Source organism: Nipponia nippon, unplaced genomic scaffold, assembly GCF_047370975.1.
Source record: "Nipponia nippon isolate SJK-2023a ecotype South Korea unplaced genomic scaffold, ASM4737097v1 scaffold_9, whole genome shotgun sequence".
Lineage (NCBI taxonomy): Eukaryota > Metazoa > Chordata > Aves > Pelecaniformes > Threskiornithidae > Nipponia > Nipponia nippon.
In genome coordinates this window covers 776,973-796,738 of record NW_028262413.1, presented here as the reverse complement: position 1 = coordinate 796,738, position 19,766 = coordinate 776,973, and the positions used below count along the sequence as shown (strand labels likewise).

General features: G+C 52.2%; 1 protein-coding gene across 5 annotated transcripts; it reads left to right on the top strand.

Moving 5' to 3' along the window:
- The first annotated feature begins 4,491 nt into the window (after positions 1-4,491).
- WNT5A (Wnt family member 5A) lies at positions 4,492-19,010 on the top strand. 5 transcript variants are annotated; one of them, XM_087744441.1, is made up of 5 exons: positions 4,492-4,763; positions 7,884-8,017; positions 9,168-9,433; positions 14,276-14,568; positions 16,156-19,010. In XM_087744441.1, exons 1-5 carry the CDS (start codon positions 4,758-4,760, stop codon positions 16,612-16,614), a joined length of 1,158 nt encoding a protein of 385 aa, XP_087600567.1. In that variant the 5' UTR covers positions 4,492-4,757; the 3' UTR covers positions 16,615-19,010. The 5 variants fall into 5 exon arrangements, with proteins under 5 accessions (XP_087600567.1, XP_087600571.1, XP_087600566.1 ...); XM_087744445.1 differs by lacking the exon at positions 4,492-4,763 and adding an exon at positions 6,736-6,826; XM_087744440.1 differs by lacking the exon at positions 4,492-4,763 and adding an exon at positions 7,012-7,157.
- The last annotated feature ends 756 nt before the right edge of the window (positions 19,011-19,766 follow it).

The window sequence follows — 19,766 nt, the reverse complement described above, 5'->3', positions numbered from 1 at the left end:
CATTTTTGTAAAGAATTTCCTCCTATCTTTATTTTCCCCCGTGGGCTAGCACACACGCCTGTTGTACCTGGGCTGTGACTTCGGCAGCGGCAGTGAGGTTTGGTAGACCTCAGCAGGAGGGAATGAAAAGAATCCAGCTGTGTTTTGCACATTAAAAATAAAAAATGAGTCCACAACTTACTTTCTCCAGCTGATAATGCAGACAAATGCTGAGTGTTTTGAGGGGGCTATTTGTTACCCAGTTCATTACTAGGCATAACAAACTGGTATCGTTCTCATCAATTCAAATATAAAATGGTACTTTTTTTCTACAGACTTTGCAGGTTTGTAGACCGGTGTATTTACCAGAATCTGTGCCATTTCATTACCCTATAAACTTTCCTTTGTTGCTTGCTGCTGCTTATTTGCATCTCACTGCATCTAAAATACGTCTTCACCCGGGAAAGACGAATGCTAATCTAGACTCTGGATTTCTGCCTCTCTAGTGGTTATTGCTGCTCCCAAATATCCTGGCTTCTTTCAACGTCATGGATTTGGGATTCGAGGGAGGGGGCGAGGGGCACACGGACACACACGTCCATGCTCTTTTCTTTGTATTCGAGTCTCTTACCTTGTCAAAGCTTCTTCAGCAGTTAGGCAAGCTAGAAATATAAAACGATTATTTAAAAAGGAGAATATCCCCATGCTATTTCTTGCCCCTAGTGGCTAAGGATATAGGAAAATAACAATTATTGCAAGAAGTCACATAAAATCATCACCTTTGGCGTTTCTTTTGTAGTTTAGCCATCTTTTGGATGACAGGGTGGTCTGTAGAAGAAAGCAACAGCATGTTTTAGGAAAGAACACAGCCTTAGGAAAGTGCATACATGATTTAAAGGCATCTTTAGGTCCCTCGGAGCTTAAAATAAACTCCTCCCTGGAGCAGATATGCTGGTGGGCAGCGTGCAGGTTACGCGTTCAAAATGACATGACATATTCGCTGTCAGATGATCGGTACTACGTATGGCCCTCGCCTAAAAAAGCAGATACGCAGACACGTTATACGTAGTACCACCGAAGCAGCTGCAGACGGGCTACGCCTTCACAAAGGTTCCATGCGATATTTGTAATAATTCCTGTATTATACATTCAAATGCCACGATGAACTAAAAAGACATATAGGAAAATAACCTTCTTCCCTCGAAAGCTGTGCTTCCCAAACGGGTTCTTCATGATGGGAAACTGTGCCTGTCGGCCTCAGATTGCGCGGCTGCCACCGGCCACGGCGTGGAGATACGCATCGTGCAGCTCTACGCGTCGAAGTGAGCACACGCGTGCAATACTCCGATGTGATTAGGCCTTTGTTAAAATGCATCACTGCAGAAAAACGGCAGAAACGCATCTAAAGGACCAGAAAGAATCTGTGTCTTACAGAGAATGGCAGAGCTATAGCAGAGCTTCATCTCTGAAGTCCTGCGGCGTTGCTGTTTGGGGTTCTGCCGTTCGGACATCCATCAATATCTTTGCACTTCCTATTACATTACTCCGAGCATTTTATGTTTTTTCTCCAGAACACACTTCAACATCGGCAGTAAAGCACGGCGGATCAACCACCCGCTTAACTTCACAGCTCCGTCGCCAGCAAACCTGGAATACAAAAGCTAGGGCAGCACGAATGCCTGTAGCGTCGTCAAAGCTTCTCCCTCCTGCCCCCTCTAGCTTCGCCCAGCTGTTTTAAATAGCGAGGAGAAATTAAAATTCTTAAAGCCTTGCAGGATGTTTGGATTTCTGCCCTTTATTTCCACTTCTATGCGCCATGGCTTGAAAATTTGCCCGTGATTTATAAATTCCCTGTTCAGTTTGCTTTTTAAAAGCAACGACTAGGAATCCCGGCAACGAAAATGATCTGGTGTTGGCTTCGGCTGTTGCCAAGCGGCTGCTGGCGGCCCGGCCTGCCTGCATCGCTGGTCCCGGGCTCGGCGCTCTCCTGCGCCCGATGACATTGTGCGATGGCACGATGATAAACATCGCGCGGGAATACAAATGCGAGAGGTAAACAGCTCGGGGCTCTTTTATTAGTTTATTTCAGGCGATCTTTCTTGTTTTACTGTGTGGCTCCTCCCCTTTTTACAGTTTTCTGCTATTCTTTACTAATTCTAGTGATTTGAGAAATGACCTTTAACCCACGCAGTTTGCAGACTCCTAAAGGGGATAATTGAAATGCCACAGTAAACCAAAGGCAATAAAATATTATTTACTAGGCATAAAACTAAGGTTGGTCTTCCTAGAAGGCACGAACAGCCCCCTTATCCCTCCCCCCCGCCCCGGAGCCGGTGCTACACCTCACTCGTACGTTCCTCCCCGCCGTCCCGGGGCACGGACGGGAGCCCGGGCTGCGCGGGCGCCTCGCGGGGAGGCTCCTCGGAGGCTGCTGGGGCTCGGCAGCTCGGCCAACGCGCCGGCACCGCTGCTGCGGGGCTGCGGGGCTGCGGCTGCGGCCCCGGCCCGGCCGGCGGGCGGGCGGGCGGGCGGGCGGGCAGGTGCCGGCGGGGCGCAGGTCCCGGGCTGCCGCCCGCCCCGGGGCGAGGGGGCTCCGCGCCGCCCCCTCGGGCAGCGCCCCCGGCCCGGTCCGCGCCGCCCCGGGCCCTGGGAGCCGGCTGCGCCCTGCGCGGCGGCCCCTGCGGCCCGGCTCCCTCGGCGGAGGCGGCGGCCCGGGCAGAGCGACGGGGGCGGCCCGGGGGCGCTGGGCAGAGCGGGGAGCGCGGCCCGCCCCGCCGGGGCGCGGAGCGGCCGCCGATGCCGGCCGAGGGCTGCGCTTGCCCGGCGGGCGAGCTGCTGGCCCGGCGGGCGGGCGCGGCCCCGGCCGGCCGGGATGCGCCTTTCGCCCCCGCCCCGTTGGGCTCCTGAGGGGACTTCATTTGCACCGAATGGCTTTGAGGGAGCGAATGCAGTCACTGATGGATGCGGCGCTGCTCCCGCAGCCTGCTGGGGTTTCCCAGGCGGCCTTGGTAACGTGCCCCCTCCCCGCACCCCCCGTGAGCCCGCAGCCGCCGGCGAACACAGGGGAGCGAACGCGCTGCCGGCCCCCGCGGCGGGGTGCGTGCGAGATGCGGGGGTGCCACAGAACACCTCTGGCAGGGGGCGGCGGAGCGGCGCAAGCACTGCGCCTGCAGTACGAAGGGTCCGCGAAGCCCCCCCCGCCCGTAGCGTTCATTGGGTCGTACATGATTTAACCCCAACAGTTTTGTCAACAACTTGCCAAATTTACAGCGGAGAAAAGAGGCCGAAGAAGGAGGAGCCCAAGCCGTCGAGCCCGCTCCGTCCCCAGCGCTCCGCTCCCGGCGCCCGCCGCGGCCGGGGCTTGCAGGGCCCCGCTCCCCGGGGAGCCGCGACCCGGCCCTGGGCGCCGCACGGGGGGCGAGGGCCCCCCCCCCCGGCCCACGCTGCGCGACCCCCGCCCCGGGGGAGCCGCCCGGGGGCACCGCTTCCGCGGGAAGGGTCCGTGTCCGTGTCCGCGGGGGGCTCAGCCCGGGCTCGGCCGCCGGAGGGGCCCGGCGATGCGGGGCGGCGATGCGGAGCCGCTCCCCGGGACCCCCGCCCGCCGCGGGGCTGCAGCGGGGTCCCGCTCGCTACCGTACAGCTTTAAAATCCAGCCCAGCCTGCAATAGGTCGGCTCCGGGCGCATGCGCTGCCGAGAAAGTTTTTCAGCCGCCGTTGGCTCTCCAAGTTTTTTTTTTCCTTTTTCTTTTTTTTTTTTAAACAGTTTTAAGCAGCGGGGTGAAGAGGAGCGAGGGAGAGGCGCGGGGGGAGCCGGGCCGGCTGCAGCGGGCGGGGGGCAGAGCCCCGAGGAGGACGGGTCGCTGCAGCGCGACGCCGCCGGCTCTGCCGCCTGCAGCCCGCTCCGGCGCCGCGGCCCCGATGGACTGGGGGGGCCGCAGCCCCTGAAGCCCCGGACTTCTCCCCCCCGCCCCTGCTCGCCGTGCGGGATCAGTCGCCCCGTAAGACAGACACACGCGTGCACAAGGCCCCCCTCCCCCTTCCCCGGTGGTGCAGAAACTTCTTCTTCTGTTGGGCTTTTTTTTTTTTTTTTTTTTTTTCTTGGCTTTTTCTTCTCTGTGTAAAATGGAGGGAGCCAGCCCCAGGACCGGCGCCGCACCGCCCAGCCTTTAAGCGAGCGAAGGGGGGCGGGCGGGGGGAGCCCTGCGCCCGCTCGGCTCCACTCGCCCCCCTTGCCCGCTCCGCGCCCAGCCGCGGAGGGGCCGCGCCGGCGGCCCGAGCGCGGCCGGGGCCGGGGCCGGGTGGGAGCCCCGCGGCGGCACCACCTGGGCTGGTGGGACGGATCGTCGCCCGCGGCGCTTTCGCTGCCGCTTGTGAAGATTTTTATTTGCTTCCGCACAATCACGCCCACGGGCGCTGTGTGCGTGTGTTGGGTTGGCTTTTTTTTTTTTGGCTTTTTTTTTTTTTTTTTTTGCCTCCTTCTTTTTCTGGTGGTGGAAAGCCCTAATTACCGCGATTGCTGATGGACCTTGGAAAGAAGGCTGCACTGGTGCCCCGCTCCTCAGTCGGACGCGCTCAGCCTGCGCCGGACAGAGCGGCCGCTCGCCCGCCGCCCCCCGCCAGCTCCGCGGGCCCCCGCGCTCCCCCGGCCGCCGCCGCCGCCCGCCGCCCCGGAGGGCACCGCCCGGCTCCTGCCCTCCAGGATTTTACGTCCGCCTCGCCCGTTCGCCTCCCGCTCTGCTTGGATTACTCGGCTGCTCTCGCTCGGTGATCCCGCGGCCATGGAGGTGAGTCCGCGGGGCGCGGGGGCTCCGCCGCGGGCGCGCAGGGGGGCGGAACCTCCGCGGGCGCGGGTGCGGGCCGCCCTCCCCGCCCGGGCTGCGCCCTGCGCTCCCGCCGCTCCGCGCTCCCCGCCGCCGGGCGCTGCTCCCCGCCTGGGAAACGCTCCTTTATTCCCTTTTTTCCTTCTCTTTTTAAATTTCCCCCCGAGGAGCGGCTGCCCGCGCAGGGCGCTGGCGGGGCTCGCTCTGCCCGCCGCGTCCCGGTGCATCTTGCTGGCAGCGGCTCCTAACGCCGGTTTAAAGACATCTTCCCCAACTTCCCAAACTTTCCCGAGGAGGATCGCTATGGAGGAGCTCAGCGTCGGCGCTAATGGTGGCCTGTACCTTTAAGGAGAGCTGGCTGGGGGCCAGCGGAGGACCCGGAGTCAGCCCCCCCCCCCCCCCCCTTTTTAATTTTATTCTCAGTTTCTGGAGATTATCACTCTGCATCTGCAGAGGGTCCCGCCTGGGGCAGCGCGGAGGAGCGCGGCTCCTCGGGGTCCCCTTGGCGCTGCGAGGACTCCATGTTGGATGGACTGCTGGCTTTTTGTTGTTTGTTTGTTTTTAATTGTCAATTGTATGCTAAATCGGTTGCGCTCGGAGGGTCACGGCGAGTTCAGCCGGGCCGGGCGCGGGGCTTCTCCCGGCGGCGCTGGCGCGGAGCGGGGCGGAGGGGCGCCGGCAGCCGCCGCGGCGGGGAGCGGGGCCGGGGACCCCGCCGCTGCCCGCCTTCCTCGGCGGACGTGAAGCCCGGCCTCGCCGGTCCCGAATGGACGTAAAGCCGCAGCGGGGAGCAGGGGGCGGCCGGGGGGCTCCCCCCGGAGCCGCTGCGCCGCCCGCCGAGGCCGCCGCGGTTTACAGCCCCCCGGAGCCGGGGCTCTGGATGCCGCCTTCCCGCAGGTAGTGCTCCCAGAAAACCAGATGCCTTCGCAGGCTTTCCAGACACCCCGTGTAAAACAGGATCACAGGCGATCCCGCGGCTGCAGGATCTGTAAAAGCCTCCCTTTTCATCTCGGCAAAGAGCGCGGGCTCCGCATGGGGTGCATTAAATACCAAAAACCAATCTCGGCGGCCCTGCAAAGTTGAAAATGGTGCCTCACGCTCCCGATAGCCAGTGCTGCCGGCGAGTCTCTCTCTTTTTTTTGGTTGGCTTTTTTGTCTTGCTTTGGTTTTGATGGCAGCGTGTCTGCTGCTGCCCGCGGCCGGGCCGGGCCGGGGGCGCTGGGCCCCCGGGCGCAGGTGCCTGCTGCCGCCCCGCCACGCAGCGCCGTGCCGTGCCGGGAGGACGAGGAGGGCGATGCCAGCGAGGAAGAGGAGCGGGAGGTGCCGTCGGCGGGGCAGCAGCCGCCCGTCCCCGTCCCGGTCCTCGCCGGGGCTGCGGCGGCCGCGGCCGCCCCCTGTTGGGAGCGGGGCGGCGGAGCCCCGGGGGCGGCGGAGCCCGGGGCCGCGCTGCCTGCGGCGACGGCCGGGCCGGGGGGCACCCGGGCCCATGGGACGGGGCAGAGGGGCTCCGGCCCCGCCGTCCGGGGCTTGCGCCGCCCCCTCCCCGCCGTGCCCCGGCCACCGGCTCCCTCCGCCTCCGGCGGGCACCGGCCGCCCGCCCCGCCGGGGCCGCTGGGCTGGCTGCGGGGCCGGGCGGCTGCACCTCTCGTGGGGTCCCGCTCGGGCGCCGGCCTCTCCGAGCTCCTCAGGGCTCGGGCAGTCCCATCGCACGTCTTTATTGTTATTCGCATTATTATTATTTTAAGAGATAACAGATGAAAGAAAAAAAACCCCGGCACGTCGGCTGTTGGGTGTCGCAGCGAGCTCCTCGCACACCTTGCTTCGCCTCGTCCCTTGCTTCGTGTGCCCTCGGCATCTTTCCCGGGACTGATCCCACCTAGGAGGGGGGAGCTCTCCCTGCTGCGGGAGCCCGGCCCCGTTCCCCCGCCCCGGCAGCGGGGACCGGGGGGCTCCCCCGGCAGGAGGCATTTCGCGGGCAGGAGGTCTTTATTTCACGGGCAGGAGGCACTTCACTTCACGGGCAGGAGGTATTTATTATTTCACCGGCAGGAGGCGGCCGGGGCGAGGGGAGGCTTCGCCCCCGGCGCTGCAGCCGCGGCGGGCTCGGCTCCCGGCCCCCGGCCGGGCTCGGCCTCAGCCCCGCTTCCCGCTCTGCTCCCGGCCCTTCGCAAACAGAAATCAATTAGAATTAAGAGCACCTTCAGTTCAGCATTAAGCGCTTTTTGAGAATGAATAGGGAGCCCCCAAGTGTCGACATGCCTTTTTTTTTTTTTTTTTCCCTTCCGAGGGGAGGGGAAATAAAACACCGTGAATGGCACTGGGTAGCAAGTTCAAGAGTCCCGCGTGAGGATGCAGACGGTGATGGCGGGACCTGTCGGGGGGAGCGTTTGACTTCCAGGAGGGCAGCCCGGTTGTTGCAGGGGCCGGGCCGGGCCGCGGAGCCGCTCCTTGTCGCTGCCGGTACCTCCCCGGGCCGGTACCGGCCCCGGCCCCGGCCCCGGCCCCGGGGGCTGCCGTCGGGGCTGTCTGCGCGGAGCTCGGGGCTGCCTCGGCGATCGCGGAGAGCGGGCGGCGGCTGCGGCGAGATGGTTTGGGGGCAGCGGGGAGGGGGAGGCGGGGGCCGGCCGCACCGCCCCGGCTGGGAGCCGCCGGGCCCCCCGCGGCACCGGCCCCCCAGTCCCGCTCGGGCTCGCTTTGCAAACCTGACGCCGCCTCCAGCCAGCCGGGAGCGTTTGGTGTCCACGACGCTGGCTGCGGAGCGGGGAGCGATGGGGTAATGCCCGGCAGCGGGGCCGGCCGGGCTGCGGGGCCGGGGTCCCCCGTCTCCGCCTCCGGAGCAGCGGCCCCGTCCCGTCGGCGGCGGGCGGGGTGCGGAGCGGCGGGGCCGGGGCCGCCCCGGGCGGGGGTGGGGGCGCGGGGGGGAAGCGGGGGCCGCGGCCTCCCTGCCCCTGCCCGGCCCCGGCCCCGGCCCCGGCGGGCGGCGTCGGGCGAACGGGGGCCCGGACGCTTGCGCTGTTGAAACGCAAATGCTGGAAAATGGTCTGAGAGGCAACAAACGATCTGATCCTTTCTCTCCCCCCCTAGAAATCCCCCGCAGCACTAATCCACGGAGGCGCTCTGGGGACCGCGGGCAGTGCCATGGCTTCCCAGTACCTCATCGTGGCTCTGGCCGTTTTCTCCTCTTTTACCCAGGGCGTAATAGAAGCCAGCTCGTGGTGGTAAGCATCTCGTATCGACGTGATTTTAAAAGGGGGTGTCGAGATTTGCTTGGTTAAATGTCTGCTTACTTCTTACGCACTTTGTTTCGGAGGGAGTGCTGCGTGAACGAGACAGCAGGGGAATGAGGTTGTAGTTGTAATATGTTGTGCGGTAAAATGAACAGGTCTCTTGAATGAGTGTAAATGTGCAACATCTCGCGTTGTAAAATTCAGTTTTTAGAGTGCTGTAAAGTGGATTCTGTATGAATTTGATCATCCTTAAATTCCTAGAATTGCCTCTCTGTTGAAAGAGTCGTTGCAACTCCCTTAGATTAGAAATTTTGCATATATGAGCGAATGCTGATTTACAAGTAAAAACTTTTATTAAAGTTTCAGTTTGAACTTTTCTGTAACTTAAATGTTTGTAAATGTATTTTGTTACAAAGAAGTACATTTCAATTTCTGCTTTGGCAAATTATCTGTTTCCATATAGCGTACAATGTTGGGAGTTCTTGAAATAGGTGTTCCTCTGCTGTTTCAAGTGATCCTTTTCGGATTAATGGCCACTTTTTAATTGAAATGTATCATGTGGAGAGCACTTTAAGAATTAAGAAAACAAAGCTGATTTTGTTTAGAGTGAATATACTTGCCTCTGTGGTTTTGTGTGTCGCTGGGAAGAAGCTAGAGGTAGTCTGTAGCAAGTTTCTAACTTCTGGCTTGTTAAAGGTTTCCCTATTTGTTTACGGTAGAACAGATTGAAAAATCCAGACTTAAATCTAAAATGTGTGTTAAAATAAATTGGGGTTTGGGGGGCTTTTTTCAGTTTTGCTTTATTTATTTTTCTGGCCTTGCAGTTGTTTGGAGCTTCTGTTATTTTTACTACGTCCATTTAGGTTGGTGAAGGGCTGCCTAGATGCAAGTCTTCCAAGTCTGCCTCTTGCTTCAGTCCCTAATGTATAGCGATAACCACATGGATGGGAACTAATGACTTCTGTTCTGTGCTGCCTTTAAAACAAAAGTTTTGTATTTAAGTGTTTTTTTTCTCACCTGTTAGCAAAACCAGGAGTTGCATACTCTTGTATAAGATACAGTTCTGTTTGGGATTTATAGACTCTTGGTTGGTTGGTTTTTTGAGTCTCCTCTTTATTAATCCGAATCTTTCTTTATGCAGGTCTTTAGGGATGAACCCTATGAACCCCATGAACCCTGTCCAGATGTCAGAGGTATATATCATAGGAGCCCAGCCACTATGTAGCCAGCTAGCGGGGCTTTCCCAAGGACAGAAGAAACTCTGCCAGTTGTATCAGGACCACATGCAGTTCATTGGAGAGGGTGCAAAGACGGGCATTAAGGAATGCCAGTATCAGTTCAGACATAGAAGATGGAATTGCAGCACTGTGGACAACAACTCTGTTTTTGGCAGAGTCATGCAGATAGGTAGGAAGCAACATCTTTATGATTAAACTCTTGTCTAAGGATGTGTATGGCACATACTGTTCTGCACTTGAAACTCTTGCCAGGTTCTTACCGAGTACTGTATACAATCAAGTGTTCTTTAAAGTTGGCAAAGGAGTTGAATTATTTTTAGCTGGAGGTGATTTCCCACCACTGTCCAGCCATGTGTCTTGGAAAACAAAGTAGGAATATGTATTTGCATATGGGAATAGAGGAGAAAGGAAAATGCGGCCCTGAAATTTCCTTTCAGAAAACCTGAGATAAAAAGAAGGCAACCTAAGAGAATTAAAACCAGCAGCGTCTTGTAAAATTAAAGGTGTCCATGTCTCATTCCAAAGTTAGCGGCTACATAATAAATTGCTCTTGGTCTGGAGGTTAACTGAAAATTGCTGCTCTGTCTGTTCGCGTTTATAGGCAATTCCTTCTTGCTTATTTCCAGATATGGTAACTTTTTTTCTCTTTTTGAGAACGTGAGATTTATGCTAAATATAATGTAGCAGGGTTGTTTTTATGAAATCAGCTCTATCAGAGCGATATGTGTGATTGTCCTCGTAACTTGCGTTTCATGTAACCACGTTGCGGGTAAGAGAGACAGATCCCTGTTTAACACCTCATCACAACTGGGTGGGCACCCAGCCCTTTCCCTATCAGATCCTCTTTGAAATGTGCCTCTCCAGTGCTCACGTGCTGCCTGCCTTTCCTGACGCTTAAGGACCTCATCGTGTTTTAAAGTCCTTGGCAAAATTTTAACCAGTGCTGATGAACTGGGTCGGTGGTGAAACCTCGCTCTGGCTCCCCCCAGCCAGGCTGCTGACTCTGTGGGAGCCACTGAAAATGCCTGCTCTCCTGGGTGACGGTGGCGGTCTTTGACGTAGTGATCAGTACACTGACAAACTCGGCAGTGCTTTTGAGTTGGATATGTGCAAGTAAAGCTTTTATGTCAGTGTTTTTCTCTCCTGCTTAAAAAAAAATAAAGTTTTAAAATCAGACTCAAGCTAGGTTTATCTGTAAGTGGGCTAACTCCAGTTAAGGTTGAAGGAATACATCAATTCACATTTGGTCTCAATTTTTGTTAAAAGAAGTTTTTATTTGGAGATTGTCAGACAAATAGAAAAAAAATCTATTGCATAAAAAGTACCTGATTGGAACAGCTGATTTTAGATAAACAGCCTTCCCTAGGCTTTTTGCAAGCACAGTATTAACCCCCCCATCGAGTCTGTTTTTTTGTCCTACCCGAGCAACAGTCTAAAAGCACGTGAAACACGAAAGAAAACTTTTTCTGTACACCTTTCTGTTCTAAAAATCTAACAAATGGCAGAAAAATAATCCGTTTAAAGTTTGGGCCTTCATCCTTCAGCCCTTATTTATTACCCAAGCAAGGGAAGATTAGCTGAAGAGGGCTATTGGCGTGAAGAAATGTACAGGATGGGGCCCGTGATTTGTGGTGTCTGTCTCCACAACAGACGTTTCTGCCCTCCCCAAGTATGACAGATCTATTTAAAGGTGGTTTCTTTCAAGTTAAATAACTTTGCCGCACCCTTCTCCTGAATATGACTGTATTAGCTGATGTCTACACAGCAATTCGTCATGTAATTAAGCCACTTATTCTAATTGCAGATGGAAGCAAGGTTAATAGCCATATTCAAGAGTTAAAGAGCCTAAAGAACACATTCACTGAGAACAAGAAAGGTGGTGTGGGTAACAGTTGTATTATTTCACGCTGACCTTTGGTAATGACCAGTTGCTGTTCCTCTGAGTGGAAGGAAAAATAGGCACTTTTAGAGCCCGGTTCAATTTTCCTTCAGCCTGCCGTGCCCTGGGTTGTCGGGGGCTGTCAGATGCCCCTTGCTCTCACCGACAGGAGAAGATGCTCGGCGGGATCTGAACGCACGTAGTTCGGGAGGGTTTTGCCATCTGCGCGGATGCCCGCGCTGTCGCTGGCTGTGCACCGGAGAGCGCCGAGGCAAAGCGCTGGCCGACAGCACAGTAATTACCCCAGCGTATAAATGGACAGTCTTTCTTCCAGGATTTATCCTGCAAAGTTAGCTAAAGCTGTACAAATAAACCTAGCATTGGGTTTGGAAACTTGCTCGGTGGCTTATTGAACTGCAAAATTTCAGGGCTTTTGTTCTCTGCTGCTCCCCTTCGCTGCTGGTTCCCAGGTCAGGCCATGGTCCTCGCTGCCTTCGCCGCCTTGCGCCATCTCCTGGCTTTGTGGCCGGCCCCGGGCTGGCTGTGCTTGGGGTCCGCAAGCAGCTAAATGCTAACATCAAATAAAATAACTGGATCCTCCCCCAGCCGCTCGGTGTAGTTGGGGTCCAGTCTATTCATGCCTGCCGCCTGATGCTGAATGCCTTTAAAATACAAGACAAAGAACATTTTGTATCTTATGTTCAGGTATAAAAAAAATTGTTCTGTTCTTGCAGACGTATTCATATCAAGTGTAAAGCTCAGCTCCTTGCTCTGTGGGTGGCTTCCACAGTGTATGTATATTGAACAGTTCCATTTCTATGTTTTATATATATGGGCGAGAGGGGACTTGAACGTGTTTGGAATGTGTGTTTCCTTGCCATGGCTACAATAGAGAGAAATGCTGGACTGTGGGAAAAGACAGATATGTTTGACAGTGAAGGAAAGCACAGTTGTGCCTGAAGACTTTAAAAAAAAAAAAAAAGGGCAAAAAAATTCAGAGTAACTCATCCATGTGGAACCATCACTCTTAATGTGCTCCTGGGGTCGGTGGCTTGAGACAGTGTTGGCTTGCAACCTGCGGGGGCCCGAAATCCGCTTCAGCAGCTGATGCTATTTTATAATTTGCCTAAATGTTCAAGGAGGGACCTTGGGGGGCAACGCTCCTCTCTGTAGCCCAGCCTTTCCTTCTCCTTCCCACTAAAAGTAAGTTCTTTAAAGTATGCTCCAGGATAGTCATGAAAACTAGTCAAAAAAAGTCAGCTTTATGAGCTTAAATCCTGCAGTAAATGGTGTAGTTAACCATGTGAAAGCATGAGCTAACTAAACATGAAAAAGAATAAAATGGAACGGAAGAGGCGAGTCCTGTGGTCCGGAGCAGACCACGTTTCTTTCCTCTAAATCTAGTGGAAATTTTGCTTAAGGAATTAATCCAAAAATGTGTGTTACAGAACAAACGGGAACATTAAAATCTCTATGAGGTTCCCCCTGCTATAGTTTGCAGTAAATGCAAGGCATAAGTCACTGCATAAAGCCAAATCTTTTTTTAACTGAAAAGGCTACTCCTGTAACCCTTTATACCCGTAACTCATGTAAGTACTTCCACGAGCAGGTGTCTGTGAGAATAGACCATTGTACGTAAGGGAGCAAAGTGCTTCTCATCTTCCTTAAATCTGATCTTCCCCAACATAAGACTTCTGATTTTTCCCATTTAAAACTAGCATCTATTACTAAATTTAATCCAGTGGATGACAGCTGTTGTATTAACAAAGCTGCTCTGAGCACAGTGTCATCTTGATGTTAAACGTGGACCAGACTGCAAATTATTTATGTTCCAGAATGCTCGAAAGCTCCTGTTAGGTTTGACCTGTTATGGTAGGTCTTGTACCAAGAGTTTCTGCCTCAAAATGTTGCTGCCTAGATACGTATGACGTGTCCAAAACGCAGCCTCTTAAAGCCCTGATTTTACAAAGGCCCATGCTGTTCCCTAAGAAAAATCTTGTAAAATCAAGATTAAAAACTAGCTTGATCTATTGATTGGACTAAAGATTAGGAATAAAACTTAAGTCCTATAAATCAAAAATAAAAAAGTATATATTTAGTCTATTCTCAGTCATTCTGGGAATCTTTCTTGGAAAAGACCCAGTGGGATGCTGTCTCTTAAGATGAAAAGCAAACTTCAAGTGGGCTCTCTGGTGCAAGTTTTGTGGGGGGTTCTTTGTGTGTGTTTGTTTTAAGGCTTTTCTAGTTGTAGTCAGAACTTGTGGCATCCTTGGAAAAGCGATAGGGGAAGTCAGGCTCTAAATAAAGGTGGAATTAGTACCGTCAAGAGGATGGTACGTGGCCATATCTTGCTTTGTGGGTATTCTAACTTTTTCTTTCGAAAGTTTGAAACTTGAGGTTTTCAATTTTCCATTTAAGGGCACCAGATGCAGGAGAAAAGCTTCAAGGCCACCTTGTGCCAAGGGTTTTTTCTTCCCTGTAATTTGTAAAGATGATTGTCCATGGGCTCACTTGCCATATTCACATGAGCTGGAGTGGTGGATGCTGCACAGCGCAGGGTGTCGCTAGTTTTACATAGCTTCCTACAGAAGTGCCTGGCTCACACGTAGGGTGAAAAGTTGTGTGTTATTCTGCTGCGCGTTTCTTTTGATACCAGGAGGCTTTGTAATATGCTATAACTTTAAATAAACTGGAACAAGTGGGTGAAGTGCATAAACCATATTTGAGAAGTAGTAATTTAAGAACCAGACTTTTAAAAGTTGTATTTAACATCTCTTTTTTCTGAAAGACAGGGAGCCTGTTTCCCTTTCCACCCCTCACAGGCACGCAGGGTTGCTTCGGCCCAGCCGGCGTTGTGCTCCGGCCCTGGTTCACCTCATCCAGGCTCTCACCAGCAGGAATGAGAAGTGACTCCTGCTCTTCACAAACACCTTGTGGGCTCTAATTGGATGGGTTTCACTTGGTTTTTTTGGGAGTGAAGACATTTTGTGGAACACAGTTTGGGTTACTCTACCTTTTAGTAGGTGAATGAGTTTTGGTGGCTCCTGGAGAGCCTTTGCCCTCGCGGCTCGTCAGCAGGCAGGCGGCGGCGGGCACGGGCTCTCCCCTAACACCGCTTATCTTTCCGCGCAGGCAGCCGGGAGACGGCGTTCACCTACGCGGTGAGCGCGGCTGGGGTGGTCAACGCCATGAGCCGTGCCTGCCGGGAGGGCGAGCTCTCCTCCTGCGGCTGCAGCCGAGCAGCGCGGCCCAAGGACTTGCCCCGGGACTGGCTTTGGGGTGGCTGCGGGGATAACATCGAATACGGATACCGCTTCGCCAAGGAGTTCGTTGACGCCCGGGAGCGCGAGAGAGTTTACCAGAGAGGCTCCTACGAGAGCGCCCGCATCATGATGAACCTGCACAACAACGAGGCTGGGAGAAGAGTAAGTGGCTGCGAAAGAGCACGTCCCTCTGCCTCCGGCCGCCTCCGTCCCCTTGGGGAAAGCTGTGCCTTGGCGGGGCGCAGGGAGGCGCCGGGCGTTGACCAGCCACCAAGGCTTGTCTCCGTTGCAATGCACAGAACAAGAAAATAGCAGGGTGTAGGTGGGCGGGGAGCGTATGGGCTTGTGTCGCTCCTGGTTGTCTGACAGCGCTATTGCCTTGCCCGTCGGGGAGGATTGGGACCGGTGTGTTGTGTTTCCCTCCACAGTGTTTCATTAGAAGTGCCCAGCTCACCTGGATTTTCTGTAGAACAGACTTTTATTAGTTTGTATTTCCAACCAGGACAGTGTGCGTTGGAGGGAAGAGGGATGCGCTGGGCTTCCCAGGCTGGAATCATGCCGCGGGATTGTTCTGACTCTTTTTTTGTTCTCTGCTTTAAGAGGATGTGAAAGGCTCCTCCATGTTATTAGAAAACATGGTCTTCTGTGGTTAAACATGTCTTTATGGCTTCTTTAATCTCGAAAATGCCTTAAATGAATGGGTGTAAACTTTTCTTTTTTTAATAGTCTGAATATGAAGAGCCAAAATCATTATTTTCCTAGAGCTTGAAGTGCCAGAAGTGGTCGGCTGGAGACTTTACACTTGTGTTCTAAGGTGAAGGAGGATGAAAGATAATTGAAAATTAATAGTGTTTAAATGTGAGAGGAGGGTGTCTGAAAGCATTGGACAGGCCAATTTACTATTAGCAAGAAGAAAAATTACACTTTCACAGTTGCTTATGGAGACTCAAGCACTTTTTTCCTTCCTCAGCCTCGTCTTTGCAGTGCCATTTGGCAGCGTTACGCCTCTCTGTAACTGCTGGGTGGAAGTTGTCTACAGTATCATCTAATGTGTCAGACCCCAGGATTTTTGGGGCAGTGTCAACACCGACTCTTATTTCTATTTGTACAGGGCAAATGACTGATATTTCCCTGCCAAAGCTTTGTAAAGAGGATATTGCTATGTAGCTCTGTCTCCCACCCATAGGTGTTTGGGGGTTTCTTCTTGGATGAAGTCTCCCTTGCAGAGCAATATTTGGGATAGGAGGAGGATGCCGAGCCAAGAGCAGACAATCAGCTGCAGCGGAGCCAGGAGCAAGAGGAATCTTAACTCTTTCCCTAATTGCAGCCTCAAGCAGAAATCAATAGAGAGAGTAACTCAGATGATAGAAAATAAAGGGATGTTTTACATTTCTTAATGAAACAGCAAAATCCTTTGCTGGCATGAGAGTGAATTCCTGAAATTTGAATGCAGCCTGACTGATGCTGCTGTCTGGGCTGTGTGTGCTGTTGTGGCTGCCTCTGCGGTGGGGAGAGGCTGGCGAGGGCGCTCCCCTCCTGCCGGCTAACGGGGCTGCTGGGGTGCACGCGGGTCCGCTCGCTTGCTCCTTCGGTCCCAGCGCATCGCGGGAGGGAAGGGGATGTTAAGGCCAATATTGCGGAGGGGCGAGTGGGAATGCAACAGAGGGCAGGAACTGAGGGGGATAAATGCTTTCACAGCCGCGCTAATCTTTCATCATCCTTTTTGCTTTCTCTTCCTGGCTCCTCCAGACTGTGTACAACCTGGCTGACGTGGCCTGTAAGTGCCACGGTGTCTCTGGTTCCTGTAGCCTGAAGACCTGTTGGCTGCAGCTTGCCGATTTCCGCAAGGTAGGCGATGCCCTGAAGGAGAAATACGATAGCGCTGCTGCCATGAAACTCAACAGCCGGGGCAAGCTGGTGCAAGTGAACAGCCGCTTCAACGCACCCACCATCCACGACCTGGTCTACATCGATCCCAGCCCTGACTACTGCGTGCGCAACGAGAGCACCGGGTCCCTGGGCACCCAGGGCCGCCTTTGCAATAAGACCTCGGAGGGCATGGACGGCTGCGAACTCATGTGCTGCGGCCGGGGGTACGACCAGTTCAAGACGGTGCAGCGAGAGCGCTGCCACTGCAAGTTCCACTGGTGCTGCTACGTGAAATGCAAGTTGTGCACAGAGATCGTGGACCAATTTGTGTGCAAATAGGGGACGGACGAGGTGGGAGGAACTGCAGCCACCTGCCAGCAAGGGGTGCAGGCCCCTCTCCCCTTCCACAGGACTATCTCCACTTTATTTATAGAGTCCAACGAGTTGTTGTCTTCTTTTTTAAAAAAAAAAAGAAAGGGCAGGGAAGGAAAAAGGAAAAAAAAAAGAAGAAAAAAGAAAAATATAAAGGTTGCAAAGAGAAGTGCCTGGAAACCCTCTCTGCGTCCATCCCAGAACTGTGTGCGGCTTATATTTTTGGCAATAATGGGGGAGAACCTGAGAATATTTATTTTACAAAGTAAAAAAAAAATTGACTTTTCTTAAAAACAATAGAGTAGTTTGAGGGGAAAATCCAACATATCCTAATTTAGTCCCATGGGACGTAATACATGTGCAGTAGGCAGAGCAACCATGTAATGTGCTTGGGATGTTAGAACAATCCTTATGGATGTGAGGAACACACAGACCTGTCCATGGCTTTTAGTTTCAGACGCTAGAAGTTCTCAGAATAGGGTATATAAAGCTGTTCGGTACATTTAGGGCCCTGTAAATAAGGGGTGGTATATTCATCACGCAGTGCAGTGTCAGTTGCAAATCTGAATGTGCCTGCTTCCGTACACAATGTCATCAGAGGGTAAAGAGCAAAGGATCATAAAGGCTTCAACTGCGCTATTCCTGAGTCACCGTGTCTGCTTCCAGAACCTAACAAGACCAAAAAAAAAGGAAAAAAATCTGCCTTGACGAATAGTAAAGCTGTTCTTCAAGGCAGGATTTGGCCTTATTAGCTAATGGTGACGTTCAAGTGTCTCGTCTTACAGAGCAGTACTTCCCTGCCACCGAGCACGGAGAGCCGCCGGGGTGCAGACCGCATGGAGCACTGTAGCCGGGCAGAGGGGAGCTGCGTGCTTGCAAACAGTTTTGGTCTCCCAGCCTGGAAAGCCCACAGAAAATAGAATTCCCCAGATTTGAAAATGCCTTAAAAATGGTGTAATAGCTGGCTGTCTTTTGAAACACAGCTTGACAAATAACTCCTCTAATTTTATGTGAGAAAATAAATCATTAGATATCCACTCTCGGAATGATTGATTTTTATTTTTTCGCAGATTTTGGGAACGCTTTCACTCAAGGAGACAATAGTTTCATATTTTAATAACGTTAACTGGCTATTACAGTTCAATGAGATGTTGCAGCAATACCAAATTTATCATCCTATGTCTTTAATACACATGCTTTAGATAATATATTGCAGATATACACTACGACTGCTCAGACTATACTTGAGCAGTTACATATATATGGGAGAACTGTGGTCTGCTGGTGTCTGATATTTCAAAGCTTTTTGTACATATATATTTTAATGATTTAAGAAATAATAAAACTTTTAAATTACAGGGGCAGTTCATCCCCCATTTTCTTTTTCAGATCTCTTCAGGTTTTTAGATTGATTCTAACCTTTTGGTGTGTTTTATTTTTGTTATTTTTTAAAAGCTTTTGTAATTGGAAAGTTTTAAGGATAATCACGAAGAAGTAAGCCTCTTCCCTGCTTCAGGACTTCCTTGGGTGGTTGTTAGAGGCAGCACCCTGCACTTGAATTGGTACCGGTCTGGAGATCGCTTCTATTCCACTCTCACGTTCAGGGCATTATTGATTATTGCTGAAAGGAGACACCTTCCAACTCTGAAATGTGCTGCATTTGGCCCTTGCTTTTCAGTCTCTGAAATGGAAATTGTTATTTGTTGAACAACACGCGTTCCCCCCAAAGCTGTGTAGTTACACAGGATTTCATCGTTGGTTCAGATGCCTGTTTCCAACTCAGTCCCGTCCAACAAGTTAAAGAAAATGGTTTTGCAAATACCAAGTCAGGAAAATCTTTCACTTTAGCCTAGTTGTACTAAAGCCTTAACGTTTCACGAGCCTGTAAGCTGTATCATTAAGTTCATCTTGATCATTTATCATCTTAAACGGCGCTTTATTGCTCTTAATTTATTGTACAAGGACATATTTACCCCTCATCTTCAGATGTTTGCAAAGAGTATCTTTAAAATAAGATAAATAAATAAAGCACTAATTCATTGAATATGTCACTTTGGTTTTATTGTACGAAAACCATGATCATTTTTTTTTCATTTGCTGAGTCACCTCTTGTTCCTTTTTAGCGACTTTTGTCTGAGCAGAACTCAGTCTCATGATCCTAGCTATTAAAACACTATTTAATGTAAAATATTTTACTTGTGATTCAGATATGTAAATCTTCTATGCCCTTTCCTCTGTTCTGTACATTTAATGTACATATTTCTGTCTTGCGTGATTTGTATATTTCACTGGTTTAAAAAAAACAAAAAGAAAGGATTATGCCATAATGGAAGATAGACTATAAAAATAAAACTTTGGTTGTATATTGGGAAGTGGTTTTAATTATCTTTCAGAGGAGGGTTTGTTAAAACAATGAGCAGAGTTGATTTTTAAATTTACTACGTGGTAAAACAGGGAACTGCTTGTTTGCCAAACGCACCGAGTACAGCTTGACGTTTTATTTCTATATGAAGAAGGCATACCGATGTAAGTACTCCTTAAATAGAAGGGAAAAAACCCCAGATCTCAAATCCCTGCAACTGCGAACTAGAAAGCGCTTCAGAGATGGGTAAGTACTGAATCGGCAATGGGTAGGGACCTGGGTTAATGTTATTTGCGTGCATGTGGCTTCCAGGGCTGCCTGTAGTGATTCTGGGACGGTGGGGCCTGCCCCTGCGAGCAGCTTCCTCCAGTAAGGCCAGTGCCGGCGGCAGGATCCCCGCGGGAGCAAAGGCTGCCAACGCGACGACGGGGTTTTGTGCGGTTGGGTTGCGTGTGCGGTGGCTGGAGCTGGGGTTCCCCCGCCCACCGGCCTGACTGCACGTGGGCCGCAAGGTGGAAGCTCACCAGTGTTTCCTTAAGGCTTCTTGCCCAGAAATCGAGCGTGTATGGAGGGAAGAATCCTTAAAAAAAAAAAAAAAAAGACAAAGTACAACGAAGTGTTAGTAGTATGGAAGTAAAGTAGAAAATGAAAATTAATGTAAAAACCAAGCCTTCTGTTTTGAGACTGGCTTTTCTTTGAACTGATTGCCTGAGTAAGTCACAATTTTTTTCTGCTATAGTGAGCTTGATGAATTAGC